The sequence below is a fragment of the Pogoniulus pusillus genome, chromosome 13 (assembly GCF_015220805.1).
Source record: "Pogoniulus pusillus isolate bPogPus1 chromosome 13, bPogPus1.pri, whole genome shotgun sequence".
Lineage (NCBI taxonomy): Eukaryota > Metazoa > Chordata > Aves > Piciformes > Lybiidae > Pogoniulus > Pogoniulus pusillus.
In genome coordinates, this window is record NC_087276.1 from 7847592 (window position 1) to 7866145 (window position 18554).

An 18554-nucleotide genomic window follows, 5' to 3' on the forward strand; every position below is an offset into this window, starting at 1 on the left:
GTTACCAAACTCTTCCAGTGCCAGGAACACTCACAGATATTTAGGAATAACCACGATGCACAGGAAAACCCTACTCATCACCTCTCCAGTGCATGTGCCCACAGGATGGCACGAATCACACTGCAGGACAGCAGTACCGTTGTGTTTCCTCCAGCCTCAGAGCAGTGGCATGACTTCAGAGCTCCCTGTGGGAACTCCAGGCAGGAGTTCAGGAGCTTCAGAAGCAATGCTGTGCAGCACTGAGCTTTACTTTTCTGTCAAGGGCTAATTGTGGTACTGGTAAATGCCTGCTAAGCCTGCTCTCAGAGATGCCTGAGCCAAAGTGGGAGAACTCAGCTGCACGCTCAGCCTTTTCAATGCCTGTCACCACTGATGTCTGTATCAAAAGTATGTAGAATGGGGAGCCAGTACCCCAAGCAGAAGAACATGACTTTCTGTATTACTAAGCATCCTGAGGCTACACATTTAGACTCCAAGAACTATTCTTGTAAAGGCTTTTCTTTACTGTGCCACCTGCAGCAAACATTGTTACCCAGGTGCTTCACTCTGCCTTGCAACTGACTCCCCATTCCTGCTGGGGCTCTTGTGGTGAATATTCCTACAGGACATGGAACTGTTAGAGCAAGCCCAGAGAAGTGCCAGGAAGATGGTTAGAAGGCTGGGGCACCTCTTCTATAAGGACAGGCTACAAGAGTTGGGGCTCTGCAGCCTGGAGAAGAAAAGGCCTTGAGGAGGCCTTCCAGTATCTGAAGGGGGCCTACAGGAAGGCTGGGGAGGGACTATTGACAAGGTCTTGTAATGACAGGAGAAGGGGGAATGGGTTTAAACTGGCAGAGAGGAGATTCAAACTAGATGCTAAGAAAGGGCTCTTTCCAGTGAGGGTGGTGAGACACTGGCATAGGTTGCCCAGGGAGGTTGTGGCTGCTTCCTCCCTGGAGGTGTTCAAGGCCAGGCTGGATGAGGCCTTGAGCAACCTGTTCTAGTGGAAGGTGTCCTTGCCTATGGCAAGGGGTTGGAACTGGATGATCTTTGAGGTCCCTTCCACCCTCAACCATTCTATGATTTGTCCCAGTGAGAAGTCCACATGTCGGAAAAACAAGGCAGGAAGCACTGCGCCACAAGATGCAGCTACCACTGCTAGGACCCCAGAGAAGATCATGAAACCAGCAGGTCTCTCCAAGGGTTTTATTTTGGGTCTGTCAGTGACCTGCTGTGTGCCTGCCCTGCTGAACTACTGCTGCCCTACTCCTCTCTTCAGAGCTCTATTTTGCTTCCTGCTCCCTGGGAATAATCCATAATAATCCTTTGTAATCTGTGGGAGTCTGATACAGATGCAGGTTTAAGAGCTGTGAATACAGAGCCCAGAGGTGAGGTCTGTTTGTCACAAGATGCAGGGCACAGCTGGCACTCCTACAGAAGTCTTGCACTAACACAGACATGCAAGACTCAAGACTGCAGACCAGCCCCTGAATGCAGTCTTTGTGTAACTGGCACAAACACCACCAAATTAAACCAAAACACTAATGAATGTGAGCCTTCCACCCTAAATATTTAAAAAACAAAAAGCAGGAGCCTCTGACTTTTGTTACCATTCATGGAGACGTTTATTAAGCCAAATGAGTTTGATCACGTCGCAGTATGTTACTAGAGCACGTGAGATCACTCCTCTTTGCCACTGCCAACAATGGTATTTTAATCACTGCTTTAGTTTTTGCCTTTTGAGCTTTTTAAAAAAGAATTGCCCTTTCCACATTTTCCCATGAAAAAAGAAATCTTCTGCGTTTTGGTTTGTTTTTTTTTTCCCCCCTTTTCTTATGGTACAAAACAAACATTTCTCAGACATGTAAACAACCACCACGGAAAAGAAACTGCTCTTAAAGTTATTGTTATGGACGTTTTGTTAAGTTTATACCATTTTAGATGTATTTCAGCTCAGTGAAGTTATGATTGTTACCATCACCTGCACTGTAAGAGTGTCTAGAGGCTCTGGCCAGGTTTCAGGCCGTTTTGTGCAAGTGGTGTACAAATACTTCAGTGGACCGCTGAGGTTTCTGATGAGAATGGCATTCACTGATGTGCCTGTGACCCTCTCTGCTTCCCTCTGCTCAGTGGTGATCCTCACCCATCACAGGAGCTGGAATTCTCCAGATTTAAGTCTTGAGTTGATAATCAATTATTGTTGAAGAAAAATGTTGCAGCAGGCCAATCCTGATTGCTGTAGTCCTGTGTGTAAAGCTGCTCACACTCATGGGAATGGTCATGTGAGTAAGAAACTCCTGTGGGCAAAGTCTGTAGGATTGAGTCCCTGGATTGTTGCACTGCTTTGCAAGAAAGCATGCAAGAAAAACAGATTGGTTCCTTATCTCTAAGGTTTCATCAGTGTCATTCTAAGACAGAAAGGGACAGGGTCAGCTGCTCAGTTTCAGCACCTAGAGCATTTTGAGTTCTGATCCCAAAACAAAGAAGTCTCTGCTCTGTCTTGCTACTGTGACCCGGCCTGGAAAAGTCTGTTGGACACTCTCTGTCATCAAGATGCAGTGGTTTGCCATTACAGCACCGAGGGCCTCTGTTCTATGGTGTGAAGGCTGCATCCTAGGCAGGAATTGTGAAGACTGTTTGGCCACCAGCAGAAATGATTCTGAAAACACTTTAGAGCAATTGCAGTTTAAATAACAATTATAACTTGGTATCTGAGGTGAGAAAGAAGGGATTACATGAAATAAATAGCAAAGAATGAAATGTCCCTGCACATCTATTCCTGCCTATGAAGCATCCCTTGGAAATGACTGCCCTTTAGGTTATGTCAGATGTTGAAATGAACCCTTTAGAGCTAAAATACAGTACTCTGAAATGAGGTTAGAAAAGCTTTGGAAGGACTAAGGGGAAGTGTGTACAATGCTCTCTAGAAAACCAATTTCCCACCTGGGTATCCTAGGAGTGCGAGGCCTCAGTAGACATAGAGCCGGTCTGAAATGGCCGCGGGCATGTGGGTCATGATCTGCATGCGCAGCCACCAGTAGTAATCCATGGGGTGGTAGCGGGTGTAGGGGGTGGTGGAGACCAGGGCGTGGGTGACGCTCTCGATGACGGGCGAGGTGTCCGTGGAGCCGCTGTTGCAGTAGGTCTCCATCTTGCTGACCTGCTCGTCGAAGTACTTCCTGCCGTAGTCTTTGCGCACTATCTCGGGCAGCTCCTCCCACATTTTGTCGGCTATGGCTTTGATTCGCTCGGGGCTGTAGAGGTTGGTGGCAGCTATGAAGTTGCCAGGCTCCACGATGCTGACCATCACCCCCTGGGGCTGCATTTCGTACCGCAGGCAGTCGGAGAAGGCTTCCACGCCGAACTTGGTGATGCAGTACGGGGAGCGGGCAGGACTGCCCATCCGACCCATCATGCTGCTGATGTTCACCACACGACCTAGCAAGAGGCGAGAGCAGATAGCTGACACACACCACCCAACAGATTCCTGTGGTGGGAATCCACCTACCCCTGTACATCTGTAAGGGCTGACATGCAGACCTCCTCATGGCACTGCCTGAATATTCTCTGTCCTGGTGAGACCTCACCTGGAATACTGCATTCAGCTTTGGGCTCCCCCAATTCAAGAGGGACAGGGATCTACTCGAAAGAGTCCAAGGAAGGGCTATGAAGATGATTAAGGGGCTATGCCCTATGAGGAGAGCCTGAGGGACCTGGGGCTTTTTGGTCTGGTGAAGAGAAGACTTAGAGGAGATCTAATCAATGCTTATAAATATCTGAGGGCTGGGTATCATGAGGGAGGGGACAGACTCTCCTCAGTTGTGCCTTAGGACAAAGGGCAATGAGTACAAACTGCAGCACAGGAAGTTCCACCTCAACATGAGGAAGAACTTCTTGACTGTAAGGGTCCCAGAGCACTGGAACAGTTGTCCAGAGAGGTTGTGGAGTCTCCTCCTCTGGAGACTTTCAAGTCATGTCTGGAAGTGTTCCTGTGCAACTTGCGCTAGATTCTCTGGTCCTGCTCTGGCAGGAGAGTTGGATTCAATGATATATGGATGTCCCTTCCAACCCCTAACATCCTGTGATCCTGCCCTAGGCAATGGCCTTCAGGCAGAAGAGTAAGCTCACTGCCTGTGCTCTCTGGCTCTTCACACCTGAGAGAACAGGCACATTCTGACACAAAACGCTCAGTGCTACGGGGAACACAGAAGAGGATGGAGAGAGCTGGCACACTGGGAAACATGACTGCTCAACAGCCTGGGCTGATCCCAGAGAAGAGAAAGCAGCAGCAAAAAAGTCTCTGGCACCCAGGCTGAGCTTGTTTATTTGCAAGTCAAAGGCACGCAGTCCAGGAGCTCAATGGTGTCTTAGACTGTCTGCTGCTTAAAAGGGAATGGAATGCTCCTGCACCACAAACAGGCAGAGCAGTCTAAATCCACTGCACCCTTTTCAATGTGACAGCTGGTTTATGACTCCAGGCACAGGACTGAAACCTTTCTCCTCTCCAGAAGTCATCCATTTTGGCTAGAGAGAACGCTGGAAGGAGCCTGGGGCTGCTGCAGCCTAACCAGAAGTAGCAATTCTCTGCACTTCCTATACTGCTTGTGGCTGAGCTGTGTTAGAAACTTTGGACCCTTTCATGGTGGAAGAAATGCTGCCTGAGCCACAAACAGCTGAGGCCTGCAGCACAGAGTAACGTTGTTAATGTCTGTGGTTGCCTCAAGAGGGAAAAATATTTTCATTTAGTCAGGGAGCTGGACCCAATACAGGAAAACTTTTGCCCTTTTATGCTGAGACTCACACAAGCTCCATGTCTATGTTCCTTTGCTGTACAAACCTCATCTCTCATACCTTACAAGCTCCCAAGGTAACACAGTACACAGCTGACAACTTCTGTGCAAGAGGCACATCACAGTACACTGCTGCTGCCCACCCTGCCAAGCACGGGCACAGCTGGCCTTTGTATAGAGGGTAGGATTGCTCCTGGCACTGTAATTTTTGGTGGAGTGCAGCTTCTTAACAGGTAGAGAAGGCATGACAGAATAGATCTTGCTTGGGATGTTGCAGGAGCAGGCAGCACAGGTGGGAAGGAGAAATAACTACTTGTTTTTAAGAGTGCTGCCTTGCTGTGTAACTCACAGCAATGGTTAGGAAATCTGTCACTTGTGTGTATGCTGTGGGTCACATTCTGTCTGTAAAGGTATGAAGGTGGCCAGTGGTGCAGACAGAAGCATAATAGACCTTCCAGCCTCTAACACAAGACAGGGTGGGGCAGGATGTGGGACCTGCTCCAGAGAGTGTTAGGAAGGGATCACTCACCCTTTGACCTCCTGATGAGTGGGAGGAAAGCTTTAGTGGTTCTCACAGTTCCCCACAGGTTCACTTCAGCTACCTCCATGTAGGTGTCCATGCTGGTGAACTCGACTTCCCCAAATGTGGAGATCCCAGCATTGTTGACCAGACCCCAGAGTCCTAGAAGACAAAAATTGAGCAGAAAGCTTTCCCTCTGTGAGACTCACGAGAGGCAACCTGGAAAAGGCATTGCTAATAGATTATTGAACCATACATCAGAGCCCTTCATTACAACTGGTAATGATGAAAGCAAGACAGAAGAGAATCTGGAGCAAACTTCAATCTCTTAAGTAAATAGAACTACAACCAAGACCTGTCTGTATTGTCTAGCCACAAAGTAGCTTCCCAGGAATTTTTGAGTCAGCAAAGAACCTCAGCTTTGTCTAAGCTGTCCTTCCTGCCATTTTCTTTATACTCATCATGATACTTTAAAATAAAGAAAATAGAGTCCTTACATATAAATAGTAAGAATAGGAAAGACCTTGTAAGAACCAAAGAAAGTAATTCTTTCAAAGTAAAATCCCTTGTGTCCTCTGAAGAACAACAATGAGGCATGTGGGCATGAGTGAACATTTGTGGGCACGCATGCCACTGCCTCTCCCTTTTATTCTGCTGCAACAGAGGTGGCAGTAACTGAAGCTACCAACTCATTTGGCAGTGAAAAGAAAGATTTAAAAGCAATTTGGAATAATATTAGCTTCCATCACACATTAGACAGCCTGAGAAAGATCTGGGAAGGCTTCTCAAAAACTCACTGTTCTATGTTGACTGACCATATCCATATCTGTGTTCTCAGCAGCAGCTCAGAAAAGGCAACTGCACTCTGGTCTGTCCTTGAGAAGACAGGGTTAGCAAACTTTACATTTATAGAGAATATCTAGACATAAAAATGTAGATCTAGATATAAAAAAAATAATAAAAGCAAGAGAAATAGGTTTATGTAAAATCCAAAATACAACAGCCTTCATGTTGAAGTGTGGATGAAAAAGGATTAAAAAAAAAAGTCATTCACTAAAGGTGGAAAGGTTTCAGGAAGAGCAACTGGGATTTTCACAGTCCTACAGCAGAATTTGCTGCCTTCAACTCAGCAGAATAAGGTAAGGCAGGCTAAGAAAGTCACCTATAGCTACTCCCTGAACTCTGAAATCTCTGCTGCAATGGCATTAATGAAATTCATGGGAAACCCTTTGGAAAATGTCTCCATTTCCCCTGCATTTTAAAGTTTTGGGGAAGTATGGGGGAGGCAATGGGAATATGCCAATCTCTGAGTGCTGGGGCCAGGGGGTCACAATAAACTTCAGGTCATAGGAATAAAGCACGAGTGCCAGGCCCTTGAACACCACCCTGATTTCTGCTAATTCCTATAGGACCTAGTGGAGAAAAAAAAACCCAAGCGGTTTTATTTGCAGGTGATGTCCTAAGTGGGCAGCTGCCTCCCCGTATGGTACAACATTTAAAGAGGCCACTGCTCGGCACTGTTGTTCTTTGAAGCTTTGTGTCCTTCAATCACAGGCTCAGCTTTCGAGATGTGCCCTAGAAATACTCTCGGAGCCCAGCCGAGGGAGCTCCTGCCACCTATGTGACCTTAGAGCCCGTCCCATGCCACCTACCTTTCTCTGGGTCCTCCAAACTGTTATTCACGTGCTCCACGGCTCGGTCGACTTCTTTGCTGTCACAGACATTGAGCTGTACGGTTCTCATTCGATCACTCTTCATGTCGTCCAGATCCTTGGAGCCACCTTCACCCTTGTCCTAGAGGGGAAGAAATCACTGGCTTGAATCTGGCCAAAGAGCTTGTGTAGAACACCAAACGCATAGCAACCATCACAGCAAGCAAGAGAGAGTATGCAGGGCAGTAACAGAATACTCAGGGCAGTCCTGCAGCTCTACGAGGAAAGGGAACAGGTAGGGCTGCTCCTGCAGAATACCACTCCTCAAGCATCACCACCTGACTATGACCCCTGTCAACGAGTCAGCTCATACAAACTGCTTTGACCACCAAGAAAGCAGACAGAGCTGTTATCTCCCCCAGCAGGGCAATTCCAGCCCAGCACAAGCTCCTGAGATCACGCCATGCCCCAGTGGTGCAGTGATGCTGTTCTCATTTGGGCTTGCAAGTGGAGCACATCAAATAGTTTAGTGTGGGTACAGTAGGGAATAGCCCACAAGTGGCTGTACACTGACACGGCTTCTCAGTCACGTTGTCAGCTCTGGGAATGACAATCCTATAGGAGGGCTTGCCTCCCTGCCTGCCCACTGTGCTCTCCCTTTAGCTCATCACTGCCTGGAAACCCACCTACTGCCACTAACAGACTCCTACAGAGTCCAGTCAAATGCCTGGCCAGCTTGTCTGCTAGCAATTGCCCCTAGCATCGTTATCAGCATTCTTCTCTGCCACCCTCCACGAGCTCCTTCTCACTCCCATTTCCCATATCCACTGCTTATTTTCCCATCTGAGAACAGATGCCCTCAGTGCACACCTATCCACTCACAGCCCAGCCATGTAACCAGCCTTTCACATGGGCCAATGGCCCTGGCATTGAAGATGCCAGGCCTAGAGCTAGTTCCCTCACAGCAGTGGTTTGGCTGTGGTGCTTCTGAGGCATAGCCATGGGATACCAAATTTGGGACTCTGCCTCTATCTCTTTCACGGTTATAAACCACTAGACTGTGCTGGCCACTCCAGGGTACTTCTGTAGAGACTGTGAAGTCTAGCTCTGAAAACAATCACTTTTGGGAAACATCCCTGTCTGTACTCTAAGAACTCCCTCTGTCCCCTCAGTATCACCCCTGGCTATTAGTCTTTTACCCCCCATTAACAGGCTAGACACCGAGTGTGCCCCACAGGACCATCTTCAGCTGTTCTTCTTCCCCTACCACTCAACCTTCAACCAGCATCAGTAGGCAAACATCAGTGCTCTTCACTTCTGGCAAATGAAGCTTTTTTTGGACAGATAGCTTTGTTCCTCTGACCTGGAACAAGACAGTTCTTCATAGCAGGGCTGTTTCCCAGCTGCTGAATGACAATAGATTGTTCCAAACACCTCAACCCACAGGCACTCCCTGTCAGAGACTGCCAGCAGTCAGCTGTCAACAAGACAGTGCTCATCTCTGCAGTCTGAGTCCAGGATGCTTCTTTGCCCCTCGAGCAAGAGCTCCTTTCAGACTCAGTGCTTTAGATACCACACGATGGGGGCCATATATTCCCCCGTTCCTGTGCCACCTGTCTTCTGGAAAACTTTATCCTGCCTCCTCTTGTTCCTCAGCTTACCCACTGGACTCACAGACAGTTCATTAAGTAACCAACATCTCCTCTGTCTTCTCCACCCTTCCTTACTCCACCGCAGACTGTTAATAGCGGTTAGTGTTTGTCCTTAAGTGAAAGCACCTCCTGCACTCTCTGCACACAGCAGCATACTGCACACAAAAGGGAGCAGTTCAAAGTCTCATGCACAGCTCAGTGGTGTTTGTTTTTATGGTGACTGAAAATAGAGTTTCATGCTACGTTTGCTGCTTGCTCAAAACCACCGTGGTGCCGAAGCCAGTGTGCATGGCAAAGCATTGAAATGCATACAGGTGGCACATGTGGGAATGCTAATAGGGAATCAGCAAATGCAAGCATGCAAATCCCTTGGAAAGAGAAGATATGGCTCAAGGGAAGAACAATAAGGCCAAGGTGTGCCCTTCCCCAGTCCCACCTCCGCAAGGTGCTACAAAATCTCTGGGTCACAGTAACAAACCAGCCTCAGGAGGTCCCTCTGGGATCTTCACAGCATCCTTTTCTGCCCTCCCATCCAGAAGCAGTTGGGCACTGGGAGCAGGGATCCTGGCCAAGAGCATTAACCCAGACCCACAGGGCTGCCCCCTTTGACTTTTGAGAAAGGGCAGAGGGGTGGCATTTAAGTCAGGCACCCTGTGACTGTGTTATGCTTCCCTGGCATAGGATGCAGCCTGTCCAATTCCTGGGATCATATGCAGCAGTGGAAGGATTTTCTGATGCTGCATCAAAAGATCAGTGCTTCTCTGCTGTCAGCCCCAGGGTCCAGGCCCCACACCAAGAGGACCCAGCTCTTGCATACTGAAACAACATACCACTGCCTCATCTTCCTCTTTCCATGGTTGCCTTCTGTATCTTTATTAGTGTGTCCTTGAAGTGCTAGTAACACTCTATGGCTCCAAGCACTCTTGGTGAGCCCTACAGTAACTGCTCTGCATGCCAGTTTGCTCAGATAACCTCTGTCTCCTCACTCCCCTGCAAGCCCCAACAGGACTGAGCGCAAAAAGCAAAGCAAACAGGGCTTCCATCACACTCCTGACAGCTGTGACAAACATCACATATGTCCACTGGTAACAGATCCTGATGGAAAAATACCTTCTTCATCTTGTGTCAGCTGGCTCCTCCAGCTACTAACCAAAGAGGGAAAAAATAAGACAGCTGCAGTGTGATCATTCATTGGATCCAGTCTATCACTGACTTTTGGTAATGAAGCAACAACCCAGCTCTCACCAATACATTTGCCAGTGAAAATGTTAGGGAGAAGAACTGTGTGTGAAATAGCACAGATCCATCATTGGGCTCTCCCTCAGTCATGACTCTCTCAGGTTTCCTTCAGTAAAAACACAGTCTGGTGCTCAGCATCTGGCCACTTAATGAAACTTTTTCCTGATGAAGAGCCAGCACTGCACACATTTTTAATCCAGCATTCCTAAGAACAGCACAAAACCTGATGACACGATGGTTCCCCAAAGTGGAGTATGCTTCTGATGTTCAGATGTGCTGTGAAAAACAGTCCCATGAAAACAACACTGAGGTTTCATAGTCATTTCCTCTCTGTCAGGGTTAGGTCAAAAATATTCAAGGAAGAGATGATGTTTCTTACTGCTACCTCCAGTTCCATCTAGCATCTAAAAGCACAACAGGCTTTTTCTGCCCCTAAAATTAGTGCCAGCAACAACTGCACTCTGATCAGAATTCTGCTTATGGATCTGCCAGCAAAACTTGTGGCACAATGAGAAATCAGCTCAGCCTCCTGAAGTTGCTCTAGTTCTACAGAGCAGTTCCATGTAAAGTCTACATCTGAAGACACATAGGAAGCCAAGCTGCAAACTGAGGAGCTTTGGCATTTTACAGTGTTCCTCTGCTGACAACAGCTGTTACCAGTCTTGAGGTAGTCACACAAATTTTGGAGCACAGGATGCGAGTCCAGCTAAAGAAGTAATATTTAATCATCCAGTGATACACCAAAGCAGTCTACTGATTTTTGGCAAGGAAATAAAGCCTGAAAGAGTTCTGACATGCTACTGCATGTCAGTTTCTGTTAAAATTGTCAGAGGCCAAGATTTCCCACTAACATGCATTTAGTAGATCAAGTACTGAAGACACCAAAATGGAAGGGAGGTTTCAGAAACAGAGACATGCTCCCTGAAGATTGGGTCTTTCTGGCAGCTCAGAGAGAGGAAGTGAAACCCAGAAGTAACTTTGCAGCTCTGCAATTTTTGTCTTCTGTCAACATAGAGGTAGATTATTATTCCAAGAAGTGGATTTTAAGTCTGTGACGTGCTTATATTCTTTAATGTTGCTTTTCGGTTACAAAAGCTGAGTAAAAACATCTGCCAAACATCTGCCCAGTCCCCACACCTTTTGAGGAGCACCAGTTTCTAAGTGTCTTATCCTGGGAGGCCTGTAGAGGGAGCCCTAGTTAGCAAATAAACCCTTGACCCAAAGCTGAGACACCACAAGGAACAGAGCTACAGAAAACACCCTCTTGGAAAAAAAAACAGCAGCAAGAAGCTGGTAATTTAAACAAAACTTAGTAAGAATGGAAAAATCAACAGCAGAAAGAGTATGGATAACATTTAAAAACACCTGACAAATTCTCTTTAAATAATCTATCTACTCAAGATACACTTAAAAGTGATGAGTGTGCTAAAAGATTAGGATCAAAAATAACTGATCCACCCCAGGATATCCTGAGAAGCGGGTTTGTTTCTGTTGGGAAACAGCCATGCAGCTGAAAAGCTGCCAGTGCTTCAGAAGGAGAAAGAGGCTAAAGCTCTCTCCTGTTCTCTGTGACTAGGCATCTCTGACTGCCAGACAGGGGGCTCCTGGAGAGTGTACTAAGATTGCGTCTTGTGGCCTCATTCTGCTCTCATTTGCACTTGTGGAACTCTGTCGCCTCACAGCGACTTCAAGAGGCCCTCAGTGCACACTCAGGCATGGCTGTACTCATGAATATAGAAATATGTGCTCACACTATGTCAGAAAATCATTGGTGGCTTGGTGGATGTAACAACTAATGAAAATAAACCCTGCATAAATATGTAGCGTCTAAGAGCAGGGCCAAAGGTCCAGACTCAACCTGATCTCAAAACTTACTTATGGATAAGTCTACAAAATTAGATTTGGGGTTCTGGTCCATCAGACATGGAACAGACCACAGTGTTACAATTCAGTTAAGAACTTCCTTAGATACTGATCAGTCTTGATACAGGTCTAGAGCAGGTGATGCTCCAGAAAATTCAAGCACTCATGCCTTTCTCTTTGGGCTCCAAATCACTCCCTCCTCTCGGCAGAAAGCTGGGCAGAGTGGACAGGAAAGACTTAATTTGCTACGTGTCTGTGCACGTGTTACAGGTGAAGAATACAGTGTTTGTTTTCCCTACCTTTTGCAGGCAGCCAGCGTAAACAATTAAGCCTTTGGCATGCAGGTGCTTGGCCAAGGCAAATCCAAACCCTGAGTCACAACCTGTTATAAGCACAGCTCTGCTGCCAATCTGTAAAACAAACCAGAACAAAGCACAATGGAATTGAGTATTTGACATCAGTGATTTGCACAGAACCTAACCATGTCCTTGGTTGGCCAGAAGCAGCCTGTTCCAAGGACATTCTCTGCGTTCATTGCCAGCTACTGCCACCCAGTGCCTCCTGAAGACAAGGAACAAAGGTCTCACACTGAGAGAGTGAGGCAGGATCTCCAGCCCTCCAAAAGAGAAGTTTAGCACCTCTGACAACAGGCTCCCAGAGCAGAGATCAAGCAAAGCACCATTTTCTGGCAGTTTACATCCTTCTTGAAATCCAGACATATTCCAGGCAGTCCTCAAGACTGTCTGTAGGAGTCTTCAGTAGGAATTGCTCCTATTACTTCAAAGTAGTCAAGAGTCCATTCTTCTGTGCCATGCAGCCCACAGGGCATGAGGAAAGTAACTTAACTAAGAAAGGATATTGGTCAACCTTACTCATCTTCCTCTCTCCAGCATGTAAACTCTCCATTGCTGGGTTTTTAAAGCCAAGTAGAACCAAGTACATTTAACATCTGAAATTAAATCCAGCCTTTTTGCCTTTTTTCCTGGGTCTTATTTTTCCAAATTAAAATTTAAACAGTTACACCTCACTTCCTTCTCCAAATGTCTTCTTCTGACTCAGAGAGAGGCAGCAGCTAAGTGACATGTTGAAAAATGCAGTGCTGCTGTGGGTGGGAGTAGGAAATAATTACTTGTAATTAATTCCAGTTCATTTGTTTTAACAAACTAGAAATTTGGCTTTCCCCAGCATAAACAGGGACTGATGAGGGTCACACTGGAAGCCCAGCAGTTATGCAAGGGACATATCCAAATTTCCCTGAGACTCTGTCCCAGGCTTACAGGGCAAGATGTGTGTGCTCTAGCACTGCTACACTGCCACAAGACAGGCAAGAGGGCAAAACACTCTTCTTTTTGCCTGGTACTGGCCCTGGCAAGCTAGAATCTTCAAGGAAAAGGCTGTTAGAGGGCCTCTCTCCAGATCACCAATTTATTTACCTGTCTTTAAACAACCATAATGCAGAAATTCATTATTTGTCATGCAAATTACCCCCAGTCTAAGGTGAAAGATTTCATCTGCTGAGGGAGCTCCAAAAATAGAAAAATCACACTGGTCTGATTGCCTCTTTCCATCCTTAGCAGCATGTACTGTGCTACGTCAATGGAAGCCTGTGATAGGAAAGAATGTGGAGCATGTTGGAGAGGTCCAGCTCGGAGTCTTTCTGGGCAAATTGGAAAAGAGAATTTGGTCTTCAGGGATTTTAAAAACCTCAGCTCAGCAGAACTAGCTCCTGGAAACCACAATCACACTTACCTGATCAACTTCACTTGCGTAACCGCGGCTGCCACTTGAGGACAAGAGAGGGATGCAAAATCTTTGCAGAGGCCTGTTAAAAAATTCAAAAAACAACAGAACAATCAGTTGTGGAATACCTTGTCTGTACTGGAACACCTCATCTGTGCACACACATGAAAAGGCAAGCAGTGTGCCTGCACGTATGATGCAGACTGTTATCTGAGAAAACAGAATTCAGTCTACAGTTCTCCATATTCCGAGCCTGTGTACTTCCTACAGTAGGAAACATTTGTTTCTCAAAAGCCCTTGATGCTATTTCCAGCTGCAGAAGCTGTCTGGGTATTATGGAGAATTCTAAAATAGCTCCCAATCTGGAAACACAGAGCAGCTCCCACCCACAAAATGGGAAGTACAGCACTTTCAGTTCCAACAGCAACAGCATTCTAACTTAGCGCTCCACAAAGCTCAGATAGGCAAAGTTGTTGGTTTGTCTGATCATTCTTCTGTGGCATTGTCTCTGACACTCAGCCTAAGGTCAAACTGGTCTAATTTTTCTCTCACTGCTTTTACACAGCTCCACCTTTCAATTACCTTGGATGACACTTCTTCCTCTGTACTGCCTACCCAGTAGACCCTCTTACATCTTAAATACTCTCTTTGCAGCTGTTAAAAGTAAAAGGCACTGTCTTTGAGCAATACCTGCCATGATGATCTGAAGCTCCCTTTTATAGTGTGGCAAACTCCCAGGAAGATAAACCAGACAGACCAGAAGGAAGCAACAATGCTTTCCATGCAGTAAGTATCTGTTTAGAAAAGCTATGCTACCAGTAGCATCATACTTTCTTAGATCTTGCCCATCATTCATCAAAACTGGCCCTAGACACCCCAAAAGAGTGACCCAGTCCTCTGACCCGGGCAACCACCTCTCTGGACTGTACCGTCATTTTCATTTTCGCTTTGAGCACTGACACTGCCCTTCCAGAACCTTTTGGCCTCCCCCGAGTCTTGCTGTACTTCTTTCATCCTCTGGCCCCTCTAACAACATCTATCCTTCAGCATGGCTTACCTTTCAGGCTGCTCTTCTGTCTTCTGAATGAATTTGCATAACAATTCACAATTATCTGCTGCACAGACATCACAGCAATTCCAGGGTGACCTGTACTACACTGAACAGCAATCTGCAGGCACTCCAACTTTTGAGCTGCATCTTCGGAAAACAATGCTAGAAAAAGGGTCTGCTAGACCAGAAGCTTTGAACCAGATGGGAAGGGTCTGCTCGCCTTCCTGCAACACTTCAGCTCTTTCTAACTTTGAGTGTCACAAGGTAAATCATCTCTTGAAATACCAACAACCTGTTTAATTGTTGCAAGGTGAGCCCCCAAGCAAAGTCTGTGTGAACATCACAGACCTCTAAACCTGGCTTAGAACTTTATCTCAACACTAAGCTTTCCTCAATGAGCCCAGAAGTGTTCATTTCTTTTAGTTCCATGAATTGAAGTTCTCTTTTTCATATGCTTGGGCCCGTTATTTCATTGCAGAGCACTGATTTGCTGCCGTCAGTCACGGTAACCTGCAGAGAATAGCTACCTGGCACTCTGCCTACCTTGACCAGAAGGCAAGGGTATAAAATAGATGCTGGCTGTTGATCTGCAGGAGTGTCATCAGAGGAACAACCACTATGCCTGTGCAGTGAGCCCACACACAAAGCAGTAATGTACCATCAGCCATTTCTGTCCTTCTGCATGACTGAACTCTAGAGACCACAAGTGAAACTTTTGAAATGCACATACGGTCCTTGGACTCAATCTGTGCTCATGCCTATGCCTTCACTTTTGTTCAGATACACCAAAAAAGGAAGTAAATTAATGCCACCTCAATGTATCAACATACCAGTATAGTGACAAGATTGTCTTTCAAACAACTGGATTTCCACTTCAGTTTTAGCAGCTTATGGGTACTTCAAAAACACACAACATAGTTTTGCCCTGAGTACAAGATGCACCAAGCACAGCACAGAAAGCAAAACAAAACGTGGGGGAAAACCTCTGACAATTCTTTTCTCAAGTTACTAAAGGATTAATTTGTATTTTTATAGCTACAGCAGACTCCTGTTGGTGCACCTTTGGCATGTGTGAAGTAAACAGGAGATAAATGGCCTATGTCTGTTTGCACAGGAACTCTCTATCAGCTTAGTTATCTTTGGTCTCTATAGCTCCCTGTTATAGGAGCCATGCTTGACAGCAATGGTGCTGGATGCCACTATCAACAGCAGTAAAGCAACACTGGAGGTGGCAGTTTACACAGCAAAAGGCTTGTGTAAAACTAGTGGTAAACACACCACTGTTTGGAAACCCTGCTCTAAAGCAAAGTCAGTGAAAGTGCTCTGAATTTGGACTAGCAGAATCACAGAAACATTCAAGTTGGAAAAGACTCTCAGGATCACCAAGTATAATTCCCACACAGACCATAGGTTGTTTTTTTTTCTCTTTCAGAGCTAGGAATGAGGGAACTTTCTGTTCATGTGCAGAATAAAACCAATTTCATTACTCGTCCCACATCCATTTCTCACCAAAATCCTCCCTTCTAAGCTTTCTCATTTCATGTGACTCATTGCCTCATTATTGAAGTCATAAATGACAGCTTCCACTGCAGCAAGGCCTACTTTCAGATAGTCAGGAATAAATCCTTACTTGACACTGAATTAAGGCTGTACTCAACCTCCTTTTGACTACAAACCATGGTCCAAGTGTAAGAAAAAACATGCTATCAATCACTTCTTGCAGATAAGAGTTAATCTCTTCTGTGCTCAGCAAAATGATCAAGCACTGGCACAGGATGCCCAGACAGGTTGGGGAGTCTCCATCCTTGAAGATACTCACAAGCCATTTGTACAGTCACAAGCAAACAGCTCTAGGAAGCCCTACTTGATCTAGTGGGTTGGACTACATGACCCCAAGCGGTACCTTGCAACCTCAACCATCATGTGATGCTGTAAATAAACTGTCCCTCTGAAATCAGCTGAGGTATGCTTCACTCAAGATCTCACTCCTTCTCCACCAAGTTACTTACTTGATGCCATTCCCTGGGTCCTTGAAATTCAGGGTTTTCACAGAGAAGCTGAGGAGAGGCCGGGACAGCTTGGTAGCCAACATGCTTCCAATTCACACACTCTGCCAACAGCAAGACTATTTATTCTCTCTTCTGCAACACAAGACAGCACCTCTTTTTCAGTTGCTCAGTTCTTTTGTATGTCATGCTGACTCCATTGCATTTCAACAAGAAAATAAAGTCCAAGGGGACTTATCTTTCCCCCCTGCACTCTCTCACTCTGAGAGAAACAGCTTGGCTCCCAATCACCTCAAGATGCTTTTAATTAAGGAAAAAGATTTAAAGTAAACGAGTGAGCAGGAAGGCATTTAATGTCAGTTTCTCCTTCTTCAGTGGATCTGGTCTTAAACAGCTGAAAACTAGAATACTTATGTGTAATAGACTGGTTCAACTCAGCTATATGAACTCACAGAATCAACCAGGTTGGAAGAGACCTCCAAGGTCATCCAGTTCAACCTATTACCCAGCCCTATGTAATCAAAGATGTAACTTCACAGTATCACAGTATCATCAGGGTTGGAAGAGACCTCACAGATCATCAAGTCCAACCCTTTAGCACAGAGCTCAAGGCTAGACCATGGCACCAAGTGCCAGGTCCAACCTTCCCTTGAACTGCCCCAGGGACGGCGACTCCACCACCTCCCCGGGCAGCCCATTCCAGTGTCCAATGACTCTCTCAGTGAAGAACTTTCTCCTCACCTCAAGCCTAAATCTCCCCTGGCGCAGCCTGAGGCTGTGTCCTCTTGTTCTGGCGCTGGCCACCTGAGAGAAGACAGCAACCTCCTCCTGGCCACAACCACCCCTCAGGTAGTTGTAGACAGCAATAAGGTCACCCCTGAGCCTCCTCTTCTCCAGGCTAACCAATCCCAGCTCCCTCAGCCTCTCCTCATAGGGCTTGTGCTCAAGGCCTCTCACCAGCCTCGTCGCCCTTCTCTGGACACAAGTTATGTTATTATGTGTTCCCAAAGCAACCCTTAGGCTCTACAGCCACCACAGCCATCAGGTTAAAATTACATTTAGTTGTAATAAGGTAGCTGGTGATGCTGGACTATGCACAGTCATCACCATTAAATTCACTTCGAGGGGAAACCATCTCAAGAACTAGAAGTGGGTACAGAAATTTAACTATTCATCATGAACAAAACTGATCCAGCACACAAAGAAGTGATCCCAGCGGAACGTACAGCCTCCGGGAGGAGAGCAGAAAAACAGTATCTTGTCGTTAGGGCTTATTTGCATCTCTACCAAAGGCTGAGCTGCTGCGGCGGCAGCTCCGGGGCCCGCTGCGAAACAGGCCTCGACTGAAAACCCTGGAAATTACCACACAAGAGCGGTTGGTGAGGTACCGGGTTCCGAAGGGCGAGGTCTAGGCTCAAGAGCCGGCTCTGGTCATCCTCAAAGGTTCAGGGGGGTTGATCAAACTCAAGAGCTCAGCTGCTGCCCACGCGATTTGCGGTGAGGGATTCTGCAGTGAGGGGGCGAGGGGCCGGGCCTGCCCCCGACAGAGGCGCGGCTGCCGCGGCCAGGAGCGGGCGAGCGGCGCCCAACAAGGGCAGGCACCGCGCAGCAGCCTCACCGGAGCGCAACGGCTCGACGCGCGGGAGCCAAGGAGCTCGGTGGGCGGCGAGGGGCGGGCTGTGGCCGGAGGCCGCACAGGGCAGAGCCCAGGCACCCCCAGCCTCACGCTGTGGCCTGCTCCGCCCGGATCGCCCCCTCCCACAGGCGGGCAAAGGTCATCGAGTGGCCCGGGAGCCAGGGGAACCAGGGGAACCAAGGGAACCAGGGGAACCAGGGGAACCAGGGGAACGGGAGGGCCGGCCCGCCGTTACCGCCGCCTCGCCCTCGCACTCCGGGCCTGCCTGCCCACCCGCCCCTCTCCCCGCCGCGGAGGCCCAAGGCTGCTCAGAGGGCTACCCGCACGTTACCTGGAGCCGGCGGGCCTGCCGGGCGCTGCTGCCGTTTGAATGAGGCTGGGCCCGGCTGCCGGGGCGCGGCGGGGGGCGGACCGGGGGAAGGGCTG

The 18554-nt window shown here is 47.4% G+C and overlaps 1 protein-coding gene across 1 annotated transcript; it reads right to left on the reverse strand.

Annotated features, from left to right (window-relative positions):
- Positions 1-1580: 1580 nt before the first annotated feature.
- On the reverse strand, positions 1581-18552 carry BDH1 (3-hydroxybutyrate dehydrogenase 1). The gene is made up of 7 exons (XM_064152885.1): positions 18460-18552; positions 16496-16627; positions 13445-13517; positions 11995-12105; positions 6942-7083; positions 5299-5451; positions 1581-3417 (listed from the first exon to the last, which is right to left on the reverse strand). Exons 2-7 carry the CDS (start codon positions 16576-16578, stop codon positions 2948-2950), a joined length of 1032 nt encoding a protein of 343 aa, XP_064008955.1. The 5' UTR covers positions 16579-16627; positions 18460-18552; the 3' UTR covers positions 1581-2947.
- Between the last annotated feature and the right edge of the window lie 2 nt (positions 18553-18554).

Excerpts from the sequence above, each read along its gene's own strand:
- BDH1 (XM_064152885.1), bottom strand. The coding sequence starts at position 16,578 with ATGTTGGCTACCAAGCTGTCCCGGCCTCTCCTCAGCTTCTCTGTGAAA. Across the intron at positions 12,106-13,444 it reads ACGCAAGTGAAGTTGATCAG|ATTGGCAGCAGAGCTGTGCT; the intron begins GTAAGTGTGATT and ends TTTGTTTTACAG. Across the intron at positions 7,084-11,994 it reads ACGCTGGCTGCCTGCAAAAG|GACAAGGGTGAAGGTGGCTC; the intron begins GTAGGGAAAACA and ends CTTCCCCTCTAG.